At 37.2% G+C, this 20,390-nt stretch overlaps 1 protein-coding gene across 2 annotated transcripts in view; it reads left to right on the top strand.

Moving 5' to 3' along the window:
- Window positions 1-20,390, top strand: part of DROSHA (drosha ribonuclease III) — a 73,833-nt gene that overhangs the window by 10,986 nt on the left and 42,457 nt on the right. For both annotated transcript variants that reach the window (XM_030228568.2, XM_030228574.2), the window contains exons 7-15: window positions 46-200; window positions 3,160-3,240; window positions 4,949-5,035; window positions 5,143-5,229; window positions 8,082-8,153; window positions 9,678-9,759; window positions 10,918-10,992; window positions 14,319-14,488; window positions 19,065-19,189. In XM_030228568.2, coding sequence (XP_030084428.1) covers window positions 46-200; window positions 3,160-3,240; window positions 4,949-5,035; window positions 5,143-5,229; window positions 8,082-8,153; window positions 9,678-9,759; window positions 10,918-10,992; window positions 14,319-14,488; window positions 19,065-19,189 — 934 coding nt within the window. The remainder of the gene's footprint in view (window positions 1-45; window positions 201-3,159; window positions 3,241-4,948; window positions 5,036-5,142; window positions 5,230-8,081; window positions 8,154-9,677; window positions 9,760-10,917; window positions 10,993-14,318; window positions 14,489-19,064; window positions 19,190-20,390) is intronic.

Raw genomic sequence — 20,390 nt, forward strand, 5'->3', positions numbered from 1 at the left:
GTGGAAATGTTTTTCAGCCATCTTTATTTCTTCTGTGTGAATCAGAGAGCTCCAGTGAGTCAGAGTGTGACTCCGAGGATGACAGCAGCTGCTCCAGCAGTTCAGATTCGGATGTTATTGACGTCATTGCAGAAATTAAGCGTAAAAAAGCACACCCGGATCGTCTCCACGAGGAATTGTGGTACAATGATCCAGGACAGGTAGGGTGGGAGGGAAGAGTGCTGGGTGTACAAAGGTCATTCTCCCAGTACATTGAAAATTTTGTTGTCAAACATGCAGAGTGACTTCTATTTCAAAATGCTTTCTTTACCCATTTTCCCTTTCCTCTCATCTTCTTCAAAGCACTTCTCTTTTGATTTCAAGAGCATGGTTCTAGCTAATTAATCCTGGGGATTATTCAGTTGGAACAGTGTTAATAAAAACTGAATGCTAACAATGTGCTAATGCTGTCCTTTTAGCCTTGAGATAAAGGTACACAACTGGAGAAAAGGCAATATGTTTACATCCTTTACAAATTTTTCACCTTAAGCTCTCAGCTCATAATGATAAATAATATTTTAAATATGCAGTTAATGCTTCTAATTTCTTGTCTAATGGTTCTTTTGTAATTGCATGGAGATTGTAGTTCTCATTAAATGTAATTGCTGAGCTCATGAAGTGCTGTTTTGAATGTAGACATTGCATAGAAGACTAGTTTTTGTTTGCAAATCCATCTTCATCTTTCTTACTTAAGTATTTTACAATCTATTCTCTCATTTCATGTGGCACCTCAGTAAATTTATTTTTCCGTCACTTTGCGTGATGTATGAGTTTAGCATGCAGCAAATCATAATGTGAAGAGATACTGGAATACATATTGCCACTGTGGTAATTCAAAAGTCTGTTGAATATTCTATTACAGATTCATATTTATGTTTCTAGTTAAAAAATGATTGAGCATAGCTAGCTGTTTTTATTTGTATGGAAAACAAAATTAGCAAACTGTTTAGATATTTAACAGAAAAAATTGTGTAGCTCTTGGGCACACTTCAAAGTAATGTTCTATGAAGAATATTAACAGAAAAAAAAGTGAAATAACTGTAGAAGGAATAGATCCAGGAATGTTCGGTATATGAATTTCCTGCTAAAAAATGTACTTAACCAAAAACTTTCTTGAGACTGACTCTTGATCTTTCTTGAAAAGGCTAAAATCAATCATGGTGAGCCTGTCAGTGCTATACTACTTCTGTGTAGATTTTATTTGAAAATATTTTATGAATTTTTCATAGGTATTTATCTGCTTTCTGTCAATAAATAAAACAGGAATGATTGCCATGTGCTCAGACATGTACAGGTACACCATCTGACATGGAACTAGATTTGTGGGATGGATCTTCCCAACCCTTCAATCTGAGAAGCTTGTTTGTTAATTTGGATAATCTCCAGCAGTGCTGACAGTTGCCCAAAAATAAATTGTTAAATTCAATGCTACCCCAGTGGCTCTTGCCTTACAAATGTGATCTGCTTGTTTGTGTTGCTCTGTTGGTCAGAGAAGGCATTGCCTACGTAAATTTGTGATCTTTCACCATCATTTTACCATCATTTCATGGTTGCTCTCTGCAATCTCTGCATGTTTTTTTCTATGAGCAGTGTTGTTAAGGACAAAATAGATATGACTCTGATTGCTTCTCAGGTATTGGGCTTTACAGGTGCTTCACATCTCTCTCAGTTTTGGCCTGTGTGTTTAAAATAACAGAGGCCATATTCGTGCTGAACAATTCTAAGAATTAAGGATGAGAATTTCAGAAGTACGTGATGATTATTTAAATAGCCTCGGTAGATGGTGAGTTTTGGAGCACTGATGAGCAATTAGCTGTTGACTGCTTTTTTAGTTCTCTTCTGTCTTGTTGCTGTACAAGCCAGTTAGAAAGTATGCCTCTGCCTATGAGCATGATTCTATTTCTTTGAACCTGTTCTTTCCTCAAGGGTCTCAGAGTATGGGAAAAACTGAAAACTGTGTGAACAACAAGCTGTCATGTCGCTCCATTGTTAAGACTGTGTGACTAAGTTTCCTCTGTTCCTTTGCACATATGCGTTGTGCAAGTCTGAGGAAACTGAGCTTGGCATCAAAACTTAAAGGTTGCATCCCTATCCCAGCTGCCTAAAGCTAACAATGACAGTGGTTTCGTGATTCTTGCTTACTGTGGTATCTTCACATTATATCTATCATGTGATGATGCCATTTAGCCCCACTGTGGATGCTGTTTGTGTTTTCAGACTGCTTGTAATAACAGAAAGTTCTTCTGGTTTTTCTATTGCATTGCAAGTTTATTGTTTGGTTGTTTTTTTTCCGTAAGGCTAAAAGAAGCTTTGATTAAAAACTGGGGTTGGGAACTTAATTTGTTTTTCTGCTTTGTTTCTGGGCTTCTTATGTTGGATTTCTGCAATGAGCATAATGTAAGAGCAGAAAGCTTAAGGCTGTTGCAGTAGTTGATAGTCTGCATTGATCTTTGTCATAACAGTGAAAAGAAAGACACCAGGTTTATGATGCATTGCATTAGCCCTTTTTGGTATAGGCACTTGATGCACCCATACAGAATACTCAAGTGGGTATTTTTTCCTCTATTATCTTTTTTACTGATCTCTTCAGAGGATGGATTTGAAGTGTTCCCATCAGTTCTTTAAAGCACCAAGTAAAATATTTGAATGGCCTGCATTTTAGAGGACAGCCTTGTTCCTTGGCAGAGGGCTTAGTCGAGGATGGGTTTTCCATCAGAGAACTCAGTGGAACTGTTTGAATATGGAGAATTCAGCATGTAAATATTGACACATGCATGTTTAGGACCTGAATTTTGTTTTAGGAAGTCAGCAGGCTGACTTCCTAAAGCAATGGAAAAGAGGTATATTACTTTCCATAAGCAATGGAAAAGAGGTATATTATAGCAGGGTGGTAGAATTCTGCTGAGAATCTTTTTCCATCTTGTGCTTCTGAAACAGTGATGAAGTTCTGATGCTGCTGTGCATTAGTCTGCAGTGTTTTTAGTTTTATTGACTTAAGAACATCCACTTAATCTAAGCATGACAGGCTTTTAGAAGCATCAGCACTCTGGGCATTAAAACCAACATATTTTTCCAAAACCACTTTTCAATAAAACCAGAATCCTATTTTGTTTTTGACAGATGAATGATGGACCTTTGTGCAAATGCAGTGCTAAAGCCCGGCGAACAGGAATAAGACATGGCATTTATCCTGGCGAAGAGGTATTAGTAATTCTAAGGGTTGCAATTATGAATACAAACTTGCAGCTGTATACTCCTGCTTGGGTTGATTTGAGGGGGTTTTCTCATGATTTATGGGCTGAGGGAAAGAACCTCTTGTGCAACTTTAAATCACTTAGTATGCATAACCTCATATTTAAAATGCAATACTGGTAATGGAATCCACCTGGAAACGATAGAAAACTTTTGCCTGTGTTTGTTTAGTTTTAGGATTGTTTAGGGTTTCTTTTTAAGTTTCTAAAACATGATTGTGTTAATAGAACTTGTGATCAAAGATCTGCTATCTTCAGGTGGATGAATGTATTGTGAAGGGCCCACTTTGTGAAGTGATTGCTTTAAAAGAAAAGTAAATAGTAATTCTGCAGCTGAAAGAAGCAGAAGGCTTGTCAGGAGGCATTCTTGCCTTAGCATGTAGGCTTTACTGTTTATCTTCATACTTTTTCTTGAAAAATTTTATTTTTCAGTTGGCCTTCTTACATACATTTACTAAAACAACTGTTTATTTGTCTGCAGTTAAGGAGTTATGAACATTTCTGTGAATTATTTGAGTTTAGAAAATTCGCTTTGGTCTGAAGCTTACTATAACTTTCTGCAGTTCAGGATCTATTCCGCCCCATGTTGCATCTAGGGTTCTTCTTGCAGAAAACAAAGAAAATTTAGGAGGAGAAAACTACTATATATAAAACTTGCTGCATGAAGGCAGCTGCTCCCTGGAGAAGTGCCATCTGGGAATCCCAGGTTTCACAAAATCTCCTTGGATATAATATTTTTCACAGTCTCCTGTAGTCCTGTAGGTGAAGCTGCCTACTTTTGAACTAGCTTATTTGCAGCTGCCTTGTTGCAGCTGTGAGAAGCTTTTTTTGGGGTTGAAGAACCACCTTCCTTATTGCCAGAGCTGTGTAGTGGTGTAGCTGTCTTGCCATCACCACAGGCCAGCTTTTGTCCTGCAGTTCAGAGTAGTACCCTGCTCACTGCAGTGGCTTTATTCTTTTTCCCAGTGTATTCCAAACAGGCTAGTGGCAGCCTCTGAACTGCAATTTGGATGTAGGGCATATGAAAAAGAGGTTTTGTCTGATTGTTGAGGGGTTTAGGTCTTTGCACTGGACTGCTTCAGAGCAAGCTGGAAGGAAACATGAAATCACAGGTGTCTGGCTGCCTTTGGACCTCAAAGTCAAGCATTACAACCTGGGAGATGAGAGTGGTGTTACCAGTGCCACCTCTGTGGTGATAGACTAATCCCTTCTCTTCAGGCCTCAGATTTTCCCCAAGCAAATGAGCTGATACCTGTCTGTCTTGATGTACCTTGAGATCTTCTCATGATGTCCAGGCTCCTCTTTGTGAGCTTTTAAAATGTGTTTCCTGAAACAGATTTATATAGGAGGGGAAATCAGTCTGGAACGTAAACAGCTAACTATGATGTGTAAGAGAGATGGAGAATTAAATGCAAAATGAAAAAAAAAAGACAAAACCCACTTTTTTTTGCTTTTGTGTAGCTTTAAAAATTTTTCTTAATGTGAAAACAGAGATAAGGCCACACTTTCATCCTTCCCAGAATGCTTAATTATGACTACCTGCTTTTATTTAATTTTTCCTAATGCATATTTTATGGCTATTAGAAATGCTTTATTCTCTCTTTTAATCTAAATTTGCCTTGACTCTACACATAATTCTACTTATCTCTTTCTTTAAGCCCATTAAACCATGTCGTCCCATGACCAACAATGCTGGAAGACTATACCACTACCGAATTACTGTGTCACCTCCCACCAATTTCTTAGTAAGTACTTTATAAATAATTCGAACTAGGACTCTGATTTTGTTTTCTGTGACAAAAGTCATACTGCTTCTTGCTTACTCCCTGATGGTTTTGTTTGCTTTTTTAAGACAGACAGACCTACTGTTATTGAGTATGATGACCATGAATATATCTTTGAAGGGTTCTCCATGTTTGCTCATGCCCCGCTGACAAACGTAAGTGTGGTCATTGCTATGTGCTTTAAGTTTCATACAGGGGATTTCTTTAGAAGGTGCTCATTCTGCCCTGAAGCAAAACATTGCTAAAACAATACATGTGTGCTACAAACATCTTACCAGCACTGGGCACAGAGGAAAATAGTTGTGCTAATGAATCTCAGGTTTTGTCTTGACTGATTGTGGTAGGCAGCATCTTTGAACTGTGACTGAAGCTGTGACGTGCATCTAAGTAATGTTTTATGTGTTTCACAGTTTGGAAGTAAATTAAACCATGGAAGAACTTTTCAAGACTGCTAATTGGATTTAAATTGGCTGAGTGGGTTTATTAAGTTGGCAAAGTTTAAAAAATAGTAAAAAAAGGTTTTCCCTATAAGTGACAAATGAAATTCCTTAGAGATCCACTCTACAGGGTTTTCTCTCTTATAACTTACCTAGATGTATCCAATACTTTGTAACAGCTGTTCAGCTTCTTCAGGATCTAGCAAGTTACAATTTTTTACTAAAAGTTGTAGATATGTACAGGTGTTTAATTTTGTCTTTTGAAAGCACACCTAACAAGAAAAGCACACGATTGGTACCTGACTGCCTTGCTTTTCCAATATAAGCTGAGTTACCCAAACATGAATGGAAAATATGCAGAGTCTTAATTTCTGTACACTCAAAGATTTTTTTGTTATCTTGGTAATTTCAAGGTTGTCTCAAAAAGTTCAGTGTGTGTTAGTTTCTATGATTTTTATGCCTATTACTAGCTGCATCACCAGTGCCACAACTCAGTGTAAGAATGGTTATGAACCCAGGATGGAACAGTTTGCTTACATAGTGGATATGATAACACTTCACTTGTGGTGGTCAGGGGAAGGGAGTCTTGTTGAGAAGTCAGTGAGAGAGTGGAGTTCATCCTCTGGCATGGCAATGGGAAGCACTGCTGCCCAGTAGCATCAACTCAGCCTCGGGGTCCAAGGCAAATTTATCTCATGGCTTTATGTTTTCACTTTGCAAATGAGCAAAAAGGAGCAGTTTTGTTTTACTCCCATTAAATAATAAAGAGTCCCCCTTATCTTTAAAATTTTTGTGTCTACTTTATGACAGGAAGGTAGAGAGTTATGGAAATCTTCAATATACAGGCAGCAAGGAAAACTCTTCTTTGATATGAGTAGTTGGCAAAGCTATTAAGCTTACTGTAAAATGCATGTTTACATGCACTTTCAGATAGGGGAAGTGATCAGCTACAAATTATTCTTTTTGACAGAGTTGAATACAAAGCCACACTGTGGTGCCAATTCCTGTTAATAACAGATATAAAGCCCTTTGGAAGGAATCCCTTGATGTCATGAGATGATTTTGGCATACAACATAAAATCTGCTCTTTGAGGGACAATTCACGATATATTTGATAAAATGGAGGTAGCAGAAGGTAGTAAAAATGGAGATCTGAACACTAACATCCTTGCATTAATCAAATTTCTGAAGTATGGAATCTTAAGTTGGGGTTTTTACTGAGTTACTACTGTTATTACTGAGTAATAACTGAGCAGTTCAAGTATTAGGGAAAATGGTTAGTACAGTCATAGAAAAAATTATTTTCTTATTATAATTACCAAACCAATTTTATAGTACCAACCATGTGGTCCTTTAATGTGTATTTGCTTGTGTACATGGAACTCCAGTTCAAGGAGATCTTAGTTGTGGTCACTTCTCTAAAGTATTCAACTTCTAGTTTATGTTTTAAACTAGAAGTTTATGTGTTAGAAAGTAAGTAAACAATCCCTGTGCTTTTTTTAAAGCCTCGCTGATTTAAGTGTGACAGGTTTTCATCTGCTCAGATTCTAAATGGTATATTTAGCTTCCAAGGTTTTGGCAGGGTTTTGTATTCACATTTAATACTGTATCAAATTGTCAGTAATGCAGTTTTGTTTGGTGCAGCTTCATAATTTATCATGCAGATATCAATAGCTTTTTGTAGTCAAAATAGTCGAAAAGTTTAACAGTTTGCTCTAAGAAGATGCAAGCATGGACATTGATTTCATTGCAACCCTAGCACTGTTCAGATATTTATTTGTGTGCTTATAAATGTAAAATAACCTTGGGTTGCTTCACTTTCAGAGCTCATGGAATTGTTCTAACGTTCTTTCATACCTTTGAGGCCAGTGAGTAGTAAAATTTGGTAACAGCTGTAGAGGTGTAAGGGAAAATTAGGCATTTTTGTAGTCTTTTAGGAATTTAGCTTTTTTTCTCAGAAAATCCCACTAAAAAAAATAAAACACCTTCAGCAAATTATGGACTGTAAAAAGGTGAATAAAAGGAATTAAATGTTCGTCTTGCTAGCTAGTTTGATGAAATTGAGAATATTTATGGCATGAATTTACTGTAAAACTGCAATTTATGCCTGAGCATTTCACTTAAAACTGCATTTTAAGACAGTACAGCTGACAGAATTGGCAGTGTGCTAAAAACACCTTGCTTTCAGATCACTCTGTCAATCTGACATGATGTGTCACAAACAAATTCACTTGCAAATACCCAAGTGAAAGAAGACAGAGGTTTACTGGGGTTTACAAGTGTACTTTTTCTCCTAAAGAAAATTTCATCTCCAGTAGATGGCATTATTTAACTTTCCTTCACCATCCCTCCTGTCAGCACTGTGTTTTATTATTGAGGTGAAGGCTGGAGCTGGCACTCCCTTTACAAGTGCTTGTGTTCTTGTCTTTGCATGGTCCCCCAGAGCAGCTGTTCTAGTGAGGGCCCTTTTCAGCAGACAGTAGTATCTTTGCATACAAAACTGTATTAACTATTAACTATACATTTGATGCTGTATAGTTTTTGATGCTGAATTTCTCTTTTCCTTCCAGATTCCTCTATGCAAAGTAATCAGGTTTAACATTGACTATACAATTCATTTCATTGAAGAGATGATGCCTGAGGTAAGATGGAAAATAAGTCTGAAAGTCAAAGTGAGTTATGAGTTGTTGGTATGTTTAATGGATTAAACTCTTTAGTGTCTCACCTTGTGAGAGCTGAAGAGACTGGCTCTGTTCTGAACAAGTGTCTGAAACAGAACTTGAGCTTATAGGTACTAGCATAAATCCATCTACCTAGGCTATCAGATATTAAAATCAAGCAATAGGAAGTGCTTATATCATAGGTTCCTTTCATTTTAAGTTATATGCAATATCTGTAAATCGAAGTAGACATTACCCTTCTCTTGCATCTGACAAAAATAAGGCATGTGGAGGTACTCCTTTGCCAGGACCGCATAAGACAATGGTGGAGATGAAACTTAATCAGAAATTTGAAGCTCTGAAGATTCCTTATCAGTACTTAATATAAGCTGTTGCCAAAACAAATTTCCTGTGGATACAAACAAAGCACATAGAGTTCATAATCTGTTTGTGGTGGGGTTTTTTATTACTAATTAATGCCTGGTGGAGCCAGTTTGCAAAGTAAATTGCTGCAGTGGAACAGTGTTTATAGGCACAGAAGCACCCCTGCATATTAACTACAAAGATTGGATCAGTATTTAATTTAGTCATATATATTTACATTTTTCTTTCCAGTTTTTTCCTGTTTTGTTGCTCAACAGCATCTAAATTTGTGCAACATCCCTGAAATGCCTCAGAAAGACTAATGTGATCAAACAATTAATTTCTTGTTAGTGAATGTACTATGTTGTCTGCAGATCTTGAACTGGCCACCAAGCAAGATAGGAAAGTCACCATTTGGGAGGGCTTCTGGATGAATGGCTACAGCATTATTTGCAGACTATCTTTACTAGTGATTTTTGAAAGATATTGTGGTGTTGAGTTGGGAATTTACGGCCGATATCATACATGCACAATTTATATCAATCTGGCCTGATTCTGTTTGTTCAGGAAAGTTTGTATGTTCATTCACTGAAGTAGCCACTTCCTCACTTGATGAAAAGAATCTGGTTTTGGTTTTTATTTTCCCCATTTAATCTTTTTTCTTTTTCTTCTGTTGGCTGTTTAGGTCATAATCCTCAATTTGTGTTGTACTCACACTTGCTGTGGAAGTGATTGTGATACTGATTATCACAGATTGTGATGTATAAATATATATTATGAACATGTGGGAAAAAGTGAACTATGAAAAGAAATGTGTCATCTGTTTAGCTTGCTCAGGTGGAAGGGGTTTTAGTGCTTGGCTGATTATTGCAGGTTTATAATTTTTGCCTACACTGTTGATTTGGACATTGAGTTCAATTCCATTCTTTCTTGACAATGCTTTCTGAAGAGAACACTGTGCTACCTTAGAGTAGATGATCACAAATGTATCAATACTGTTTCCAGAACACAGTATCTAGTGGTTGGCAGATATGAAGACACTGGTTTTTTTTCACTGTGTTTTATTTAACTATAGATAAATGGCATTATTTGTATTGCAGTATCATATATTTATAATTTTATTCTCCTTTTTTGTTTCCCCAGAATTTTTGTGTGAGAGGCCTTGAACTGTTCTCTTCATATCTATTCAAAGATATTTTGGAGTTGTATGACTGGAATCTTAAAGGTAGTGTTCTCTTTGAGAGGGTCCTCATAATAGCAATGTAACTGCTGTTTTCCATGAGAGGGACAAATTTCATCTATTCTTCAAGAAGATGAAATTAGAGTTCAGCAGTGTGAGCTGTAGCAATGAAAATGCACAAACTTGGCACTATATTCTCACAAATAAACTGAATTTCTACCTTGGTCCAGAACTTCAATCAAACAGTAAATGTTACTGCGTGTTGAATATTACAGAGTATCATGTGCGTGGTATTTTGAAAGTCAAGGTGTCAGGTAGAGTATTCTCTTATTTTACAAGCTAACAGCAAGTTGCTCATACAGTATTTCTCTGCAGTCAACTCAGACAGCTGTGGAGAGTTAAGGTTATCATTATAGGTGAATGTTTTTGTCTTTTGACAAGATGAAAATGCTTGTTTCTGTGAAGACTGCAACAAAGGAGAATGCTTCCCATGGTCTAAAGGAGAAATGAGAGAGAAATTGCATTTCAATATCTGTAGGGTGTCTTGACTTTGTCTGTGGAGTTGCACTCTGCACTTTATGCAATTAAACAGAGTAGCACACAGGTTTAATAGATTTTGTGCAGCCTTTGGTTTGATTCTAAATATATTCTAATATCAGTATTGTCTCTCCTGTCACTGCTTCTGATTGTTCTTTCTTTTTTTTAACACCAGGTACTTACAGGTTTAGTTTTTATTTTCTTGCAAAGCTTTATATGATGAGTAGGAAAATAAAAAAAAGCCCCACAAAACAGTACTGTGGAAATTTTCATGTTGTCTTTGTTGTGGTGGACAAAAACCACCCCACTAATGGGGAGGAGATAAACTTGTGCTTGTACCTCTAAGGCTTAAGTGTAATAATTAATTGATTATATAAACCAATCTTTTCTTATTACTGTTTTTTTAAAGTACTGGGGTTTTTTGTTAGGTTCTTATTATTTTTAAATTATTTGGATTTTTGTTGAATTGTCTGTGTGAAAACTTTCACCACAAGTTGCTTCTCTGTTCTTTTTTTTTTTTTTTTTGTTACGTTTTGGATTGAAACTTAAGCCCTATCCAGTATAACCACCATTCATTGATTTTATCTGCAGCAAAGTTCCCTCTCTCCTCCTTTTACAATTATATTGCTGTTCATAAATTTTCCTGTATTTTTTTTTGTATTTAAGGTCCTTCACTTGAAAATGATTCTGTTTCCTGTCCCAGATATCACTTCATGCCACGGTTTGTGAGATTTCTCCCAGGTAATGTTTGTATTATATAGCTTTATACAAATTAGATCTAAAAAATCTTATTTAAAAAACCCAAAACAAAACAGAAAACAGCCCTATCCCCCATAAGAAAAACCTCCACAAAAAAACCTTTATTGCAAGTGAAATAGTTCAGTCAGTGCTGAGATCTCGTGCTGCTTCCTGAGGTGCTTGCTGGCAGGGTGGATGGTTTACTCAGAACAGGAATTCAGATGGACAGGCTAAGTCTTGCTTCCAGCTTTTGTGTCTGTAGTCACTTTAGGCAGTGCTGGGTCCTCCTTGGCAGGCTCTGTGATGGAGCTGTGACGTTTGAGGAGTGTTATTATCTAATCTTGCACATTTCATGTGCCCCCAGCTCTTCAGGGTACCATGTGGTTCCATCACAATTCTTGCTGTGCAAGGATCAGCATCACTGGCACTCCTGAGCACATTTTTCTGATTGTTTCTTTATCCTAATGCAAGCTTAGACCTTGTAGCAAATAGTGAGAGACAAAAGCCATCATTCCAACACAGTTCAACCCTGGCCTGCCAGCCAAGGAGAAGATTCCACGTGGAGCATTGCGCTCGTTTTGGGCGGACAGCTTACGTAGGCATTTAACGTGTCCTAAGACACCAGGACAGACTTGCAGTTGATCTAAATGTCATGGCTCCATGGAAAACGTGTCCTGCTGAGATCCTGCCAGTGATTGCTCCAGGAGGGTTGTGTGGACAGAAGGATGTGTTTCAGATGTGGGGTTTAGGGTGCAGATGAAACATGCAACAACCTTCATCAAGAGGGCTGTGAACTGGAGGTGCTTTCTGATCAGGGCTTTGAAATTTTATTGGGATATTAATTATACTATTTACTATAGTAAAAAGCCAAATGAGCTTTTTGCTGTGGAGAGTACTGATGGCTAGATGACTGTATTTCTAATTGTTGTTCCTTCCTGGATACACAGTACTCAATCAGAAGCAGAGCTCTGAGGCTTGCTAGCAAACATTGATTTGGTTTTGCTGAAGCAATTTACAAAATAAGCCATCAAGCCACATGTGGCTGATTAACTTGACCTCATCACAAAATGCGAACAAGTTTGTCCTGCCTAGTTTGTGTAGCTTGAGGGTGCTTTCTTGTTCAGGGTTTTTATATTGTGATTTATTTTTTTTTTTAATTTTAGATTAGAAGTCAGCTCTTTCTGTGCTGTTGGGTTGTTTACTGATTGGGAGAGATAAGTCTCTGTAATATGTATTCCTGTGTGCTGCTTCTTCTTTAAGGTCCCCAGCCTTCTAACTCTTTTTTAAAAATGTCTTTTTCCTGATATTTCTGCATATGTAGTTGCCTTTTAACATCTTTTTGACAGTTTTTTTTTTTTTAATCAAGCTTTCATTTTTTATTGATTATTTTTTGAAGTATCCTTGAAGATTTTTAATTTTCAGAGAGTGGAAATCTATTTCCTTCAGGTATGTTTGCAGAACACTTCTTAAGTCTAATCAAAGAAGATGTTGGTGCATCAGATCTCCACACATGCATCAGCTCTCTCTTTAAAGATAGGATTGAATTGCTGATTTCCCATCCCTTCTACTTTTTCTTTTTTACTTCCCTAACATTGTCTAAAAATAATGAGGTTTGGGATGTCAGGTTTTCTATGTGGATTTACTTAGAGACAGGCCTTGGAGTAGCTCTGACCTAGTCATATCTGAGATGCATAGCATGCAGAACAGTTGCTGTATTGTATTCATTTTCATAGGTTTTTATGATGACAAATATATTCAGAGAGTAAAAGCCTAGAAAAAACACATTTGGGTCCCAAGTACTGCATATTCTGATTTATAAATGGTCTCTGACTTTCACTTAGCACAGCTGTCTGTAGCAATCTGTACATAATCTTCCATAGGTAAGGATACACTTATATTTTAGTGATTGGTGGGTGGGGGCTGCCTCTTGCATAAGAGTATTATCCAGTTATTGACAAAGAACAGTCTTGTAAGTGAAGTCCCCCTTTAATTGGAAGGAAAACTTTGCACATTTAAAAATCTGTCCCTGTAGCTACTTATAGGTATTTTCTATTTCCAGTGAGGTTTGGGGTGTATTTTCCCCACTTAAGATTCTGGAGTTTGAGTTAGGTGTTCTGAGAGGCCAAGTTACACCATTGCCTGTCATCATTTCCATGCAGTAGTGCTGTACTCCCAGCAGAAGTCAGAGAAGGGCTTGGTTCCTCGCATACCTTGTAGAGGACATCATCTTACACAGTGCTGCTGTTGTGCAGCAGCTCTGCAAGGCTTTTCCATCCTGCCTGGGATCACACTCCTTGTGCTGTGGTGTGTCATCCCCCATACTGCTCCAAGGTTTTACTTCTGGTTTGGCACCATTTCTCTTTTGTGGGTGTAGTGATAGAGAGAACATACTCAGTGGCTGGACTTGATTGTTTCTGCTCCCTCAGGGAAGGAAATCAGCATTTGTGTTCTGTGGAGCTGAAACTCAGAGATTCTTCCATACCTGCAAATTAGCACTGTTATTAAAGGAGGGAATTAGAGAGATGTATGTCAAAATTAAAGCATTGTGGGAACATGCAGTGACTTTTTACTGACATGAGCAGACATACTGGATTTGAATAGTCAGTGATCTGAGTGATCACTGAGTGGTGATTTGTCAGAACCATCACTCACTTTCCCTGTTTGCATATTCACATCTGTACCTGGCTACCTGAAGCCTGTCAGATGATGGTGTTTTCTTTTGTTACAAGGAGCCTTTGCTGTGCATTTTTCCTGAGGTCTCAGAGGTGTTTAGTAATTTTCACATGCCCTTGATTCATTTAGTGACAGAAGACAGCATGAAACTCTTTAGTCTTCATTACTGCAGTTATGGCATGTAAACACTACAGATGAGTTTAAAGTGCAGGGATAGCTTACTACATTCTTCCAGAAGTATCCTGTAAAATTTTGAGTGTACTTTAAAAAAGCTGCCTAATGCCTAAAGGCTTTTTAACTGCTGTTGTGAAAAGAATGATAAAATTGTGAAAAGGAAGATATAACTGGACAGCATAACTGATTGTACTGCTTACTCATTTTCAAGTTTATTCAGGCAAGTTAGAAACTTCAAGTTTACAGTAGGATGGAACTGTTAGTCTTGCCACCATTACTGAAACTGCTTTAGTTTAGCAATTGTATTTATGTGTGAGCAGTATTCATCAGTACAACATTTGCCTTCATATTTGTCAAATCGCTTAAGTGGTTTTTATTTTATTTTGCTTATACAAATGCTTTGTGTTCTGCATATTTTCTTTTATGTTCATGCTTTAGGAATGAATCTCTGAAATGTGTTTTTTTTTATTTATGGTTTTAAGATGGAGGAAAAGAAGTACTCTCAATGCATCAGATTCTGCTCTACTTGTTACGATGCAGTAAAGCTCTGGTGCCTGAAGAGGAGATTGCCAACATGCTTCAGTGGGAAGAACTGGAATGGCAGAAATATGCAGAAGAATGCAAAGGGATGATCGTTACCAGCCCTGGCATGGTAGAACAAATAAATAATTTTTTGGTTTTCTGAACAATCCAGTGACATGTACATGTCTTCTTTCAGAGAGTTTGTTACAGGCTAAATTAGAACAGGAAAAGGTGACCAGTGGCAGTTGCAGATTGCAATAGGAACAGTTTATTGACTGGTTCCAACCCTGAATTGTCCCCTCTGCTGCTGTACTAAAGGGTGTATTTTCAGATGGGCACTGTTTCAATGTTCATGTTAAAAGGAAGAGCTATATTTTATGTGTGTAAAACTCTCCTATTTTCTCAGACAGTCTTTATGTGCATGATCTCATTCTCTTTTCCCAGACACAGCACCAGAGAAATAGTAACTCTTTGCTATTTACTTTCCTCTTCCTCTTTTGACCCCCTATTGACAGCTCTGTTTAATGTGTGCTGTCCTAACTCTTGCTTGAATATGGTGAAGGTGTTTTCTGCCTGTGTAGTTTTTCCCACATTGTTTCTGTGTTGCTCTCACTCACACTGAGGAATTTTGTGTACATTAATTAATGCATGTAATAATTTTCAGCACCTAGTTTGAAACCCCTGTGGCCTTATTATTTTTGGAACAATTGGTATTTTAAAGCGCTTTTCTCTGAACACAGCTCCTTTCAACTCCGGTGGGTATGTGAATGTGAGTCAGCCCATTAGTCTGACTTTCCCTTTTAAGAAATGTGGGTCACGAGAATAGATGAATGTCCACTAAAAACTGCAGGATTGTATTTGTATAGTTTGCAAAAGGATATCTTAGAGGCATATTTTAGACCTAATATTTGAGACTGACATGCAGCTTTCTCAGTAGTAATACCTTTCTTTTTCTGACTTCATTTTCCTCCTTAGCTCATAGCTCAAATTCTTAGTTTCTGAAGAAAAAGTGTAACTTGGTACCATGCCTAAGAAGGAATCTAGTTTTTCAGCTGAAAAACCTGTCCCCAAACTTCAGCCAGGATGACATGTTAAATACATTTTTCCAGTTCATATTTTTAAGTATGGCAGCATAACATTAGTAAACTACTTAACAAGCTAATAATAACTTGAATCAGATAATTTTCCCCTTGATTTCATTCTGAGTGAAGTAAAACTTTTGAAACAACAAGAAAATTAGGCTGTTTCTGGAAACACGAAATACAAAAATACACATGAACTCTCACTATGGAAGATTCTACCTCAGCTGCTTTAAATGGTTGCTAAACCAGAATCCCATAATAGAAATTGTTAGAAAACAGCCTTAACTTTCCTTTGCTTTCTGTGATACAAGGTACATGCCTGTCCACAAGCTGTCAGCATCTGAATGCTATGCACTGCCATAACTTCAGTTATTTTGCTGAAGATGTGCTGATTTCAGCTAGCTGAAAGCTCCCTTTTTTGTTTAGCATGGGGGAGCGCCTATGTGTTCCTTGCTTGTGTCACGGAACTCTAAATGTCTGTATGTACAGAGCAGTGGGAGTTGTGAGCTGTAGCGTTAATTCTGAGATCTTGTGTGATTTTTTACTGGCAAGCCTTGCATTCTCCAAGGCAGTGTCTTTAGAGACGTGTGGACATCAAAATATGTAAGCATAAAAGAAACCTGTAGCGCTTTGAAGTGTTGTGTTGTAATGGCATCATTAGGACGTGTCTTTTCTCTCAAGATTGCAATGACATTCTTCTTAGTTTGTGGATTTTTCCTGTACATTGCAGCATACTGGACTGATTATGAATGTAAGTGAAAAACAGAGTATGAAACTATTACCTATGCATTTTACAACATTAGAAGATAAAACAGTTCTGTTGGAGAGACAATACGAAACTGTTTTAAAAAATGACAGCTCTTCAATTCAATTATATCCACTTGAGACAACAAAGTAAAAACACTGAATTTTGTTGTGTTGCACAGCATCTCTTCAGAAATAATAATTTCTCTTGTGATCAAATCTAGGTTTTATGTGTGTGTTTTATTTTTTTTTCAGTGTGAGGTGTATGTATGTGCAATATGGAGAAGGGAAAAAACTTACAATAGGATGTGAATCCCACTTAAACAACTAACAGTATTTCAGCATTATTTAAACTGTTTTGCTTATTCATGGTGTTTCATCAGTTCAATGAAACTTCGTGTTGGAATAGATTTAGAAGTTCACAAATTTTAGTCATCTTTCATACTTCATTCTTCCTCAAATATTGATGGTTTTCTCACTACTACATAGATATATGTGTATATTAATTACTTCTGTACTACATCTGCATACTATTTCATGTTTTGTTCTAATGTCATCAGAGCCTTGATTGATGAGATTTGGAGTAGGAAACAAAAATAACAGGCCTCTGTTCTGTTAGAATTTCTTTGGTTTTGATGTGACTTTAAAGGCAAGGTTGTGATTATTGGATAGTCTATCAAAGCACTTTTAAATGAGCACAGGGATAAAGCTCTGGAAGAATAACATCTAATTTGCTTGCATCCTGTCTGCTGGTGTGCAATTTATCCTTGATGTTTCTGCATGTTGCTGTTTGTTCATTTAACCTTCAGAAAGGGCACTGGAGAGGAGGCTGGTGTTCATGATGAAATAAAAAAGCATAACCCAGCTACACCCCTCTCATAGCTGTCAGGGAGAGAACAGTTGTGATTAGGTCTTGGAGAAGTACTTTTGTCCTGGTTGCTGTCAGCTGTCTCTGAACAGCTGTGTAACTGATTGACAACTGCAAGGCACTGTCGTGGAAATGAAGGGGAGTCTGGTTTTGAGTAGTCCTGAGGTCACACATTTAACACAGACCCTGCTACATGCATAGTGAAAGATGTCCTTTTTGCACTTAAGAGTAGTACATTGCCTCTGTTGAAGTATCTAAACTGTGTCTGTATTTTTTTAATTGTAATGATTATAATTGGTGTGTTGAGTACAATTATTTTTTTAATATTCTGTTAATTGTATTTTGCTGACCTGGTTCTCAGAGGAGTGGCGTATCAAGGCTGCTTTTTTAAGGGGTACAGAGATGGGAGAAGTTCCTCAATTTAATATTAAGAGTGGGGAAAACCGACAAACAACTTACGTGGAGACAAAAAACTTCTCAAGCTGGTGTTGTGCAATCTCAAAAAAAAAATAAAGAAAAACAGCCCCCTAAAAAATAAACTTAACTTAATCCTTAAAAATCAGGACTTTTAAGCTCCTGTTTAGGGAAAAACATTCTGTCTGGTACAAATCTTGCCTATTATTTTCTTTAGGGCTTTTTTTGTTCTAATCCTTTTATCCTTTTTTATAAGAAGTGCTGTGGGGAAGACTTTTTTTTTTTCTTTTTCTGAAACCATTCACTTTAACTAACTAATTTAGGTAAGTTAACTATTAACTAACATAAATATTTTTTTTCCTCTGTTTTTTTTGGTTTTGGTTGGGGAGTTGTAACTTTATGCTCAGTCATCTTGTCTAAAGGGAAGCTGATAAGCATTTTTCCCTTGGAAAATATTTCTTTATCTGAAAGTCAAGCATTTAAGTTTGGTTTTTTTAGAATAGATTGAACTGTGGCCATATATAGAATTGACTTTGCTTTTCCGTGCAGAATATTATTCCTGTGAACAGTTCTACCAAGGTGGTTTGGAGGGTAAAAGCTTTGTTCTTGACACAGTTTTTATTGTTTTGTGAAGAGAATGGTGGGAGCTGTTTCTGTAACACTGAAACTCATCTTTGAGTGCATCTTTACAGTGCTAAATGGGAAGTTCTGAGGTGCAGGTAACTAGAAGTAATGCCCTTTTTCTGAAAACCAAGACAAGCAAAATATATTGGCCTCATCCAGCTGATTGCAAAGCAGGGAGAAAGCAGGCACATTACAAAGCAGCTTGACAGGTAATGGAGAAGTTGTTTACTTGGAGACAAACTGTGCACCTTCAGCTGAGTTTTTAAATATGCTGGGTAAGTGATCAAAAGCTCTGTGAGCAGCATGTCTGCTACAGTGACATGCAATTACTCTCTGCATTCACAGAGCTGAAGCAGAAGTTGCCTTTTTTTGCACTGTCCTTCTTAACAATGTAAAGAACTTCTGTTTTGAACTGTTAAAAGGGCAAAAGTCTCCTCATTATACAAGACTGTATTCCTCCTTGTACACATCAGCCTAGGAGCCTTTTCTGAGAGTAGTGTGACAAATTTTTTGATGCTGTTTAGTCAGTGTGATTGAATGGCTCGAATAATGCCTTCATTTGCTTTGGGAAATCATGAACTAAAATTAGAGAGGTAACCTGATTTTAGCAAACTGCTCAGTCATGTGGGGTTTTGGACACCAGAATGCTAATCCTAATTTATATTTCTGGTGTGATGCTTGACTAGGGAAAGTTGTTTTAAGTTCTTGGAAATAGTAAAAGTAAATTTCCAGATGTTTAAAATTAAAAAGTCTTTTTGTTGTTTTTTTTTTTCTTTGAATGTTAGGTCAATTAACTCTGTTTCAGTTATTGTTGTTGCCAAATGTTTATAATAATACTAATGATTAGTTTAATGTGCATCTTACTAAGTTTGGAATGTTGTTGCTTTGTGTTTCCTCTATAGTGTGGGCTTGAGGCAGTAAATTTTCCATGGAGCTGCTGTCAATTTAGTTGTATTTTGTTTTTTCTCTCCTAGAAGCCCAGCTCAGTTCGTATTGATCAACTAGACCGCGAACAATTCAATCCTGATGTAATTACTTTCCCTATTATTGTGCACTTTGGGATACGACCTGCTCAACTCAGTTATGCTGGAGATCCTCAGTAAGATGCTTTTCCTACTTTCTTTTGTTCAGGAACTCACTACTGTTGTCATTTGTGCCTTTAATAGGGCTTACTTATGTGCTTAGTTGAGTCCAGTATTAAGCTTAGCACTTATGGTATCAGACACAAGCTCCTGCAAGTTAGAAAATATGGGGAGTAACATTTTCTCTGGAATACTTCAGGATCTGCTGAAGTAAATGTGCATGCATGTCCGGTATAAAACTTCTTAACCTGTCAACAGCTCTTCTGGGTCCAGCAAAAAGTGGTTCCTCAAGTTCCACATTATTTCTCTGAGGGGCCAGTGGCGGGTTTTCAGAGAGGGAATGGCGTAACAGGAAGGCAGAGAAGGAGAAGTAGTTACCCAAGCTTCCTAATGTCTGTAGCATGTAGACTTCTGAGCTAGAGGATGTATTTAGGTCATTTTGTTAAACAGCCCTGAATGGGTGTTTTAAAATTTCTCAAATCACTGTTTGAGTTTTCTTATGCTACTGACAGGGAGAAGATTTCAGGTAATCACTTCACCAGTACTGCTGTGCATCATATGCAAAAGTAATGATTTTTATTTCAGAGCTGCTGCTTGATTGTTTAATTAGATGTTCTTCAGGTCTCACATCTAATAAGGAATAATATAGCCATTTTCTGTTTGATTAATTCGTGATGTTTGTTGCATACTTGCATACTGCTATATCCTACTTAATCATCTCTTTCTGTGCTTTGAAGGATCATGTCTACATAGTGCTTCCTTGCTTGGAAGCTCTTTTCTGTGCTTTTTATATCCTGTTAGAGTTTGGGGGGAATGTAGAGAAGGAGTGGAGAGTGAATCAGGACTTCAGAGAGACCAAGAAATATTGTTTCAGTCTGTATTGATGAAGGGACGCAAAAGTGATGATTGGATTTTTTTCCCAGTTCTTTTCTGAACCTCTGACTATTTCAGGGAATTCTTCCAGTGATTGGGACATCTGCTTTCTGCATGATGACAATATAAAGCCTGTCTCTGGTGTATGTGTGGTTAAGGTTGTCTTTTTCCTTAATGCAGTAGTTTAAGAATGGTATTCCCCAATTTAGTACTCCCACTAATGAGAGAACCACAAGCCACTCCCTTCCCTTTCCACTGAGAGACATAAAAAAGCAGAGATCACAGGTTGAGAGAAGAATGATTTACTGGAAACAGCAATGAGGCAAGAAAATAAACAGTAACAGC

Source organism: Serinus canaria, chromosome 2 (assembly GCF_022539315.1).
Source record: "Serinus canaria isolate serCan28SL12 chromosome 2, serCan2020, whole genome shotgun sequence".
NCBI classification, from domain to species: domain Eukaryota; kingdom Metazoa; phylum Chordata; class Aves; order Passeriformes; family Fringillidae; genus Serinus; species Serinus canaria.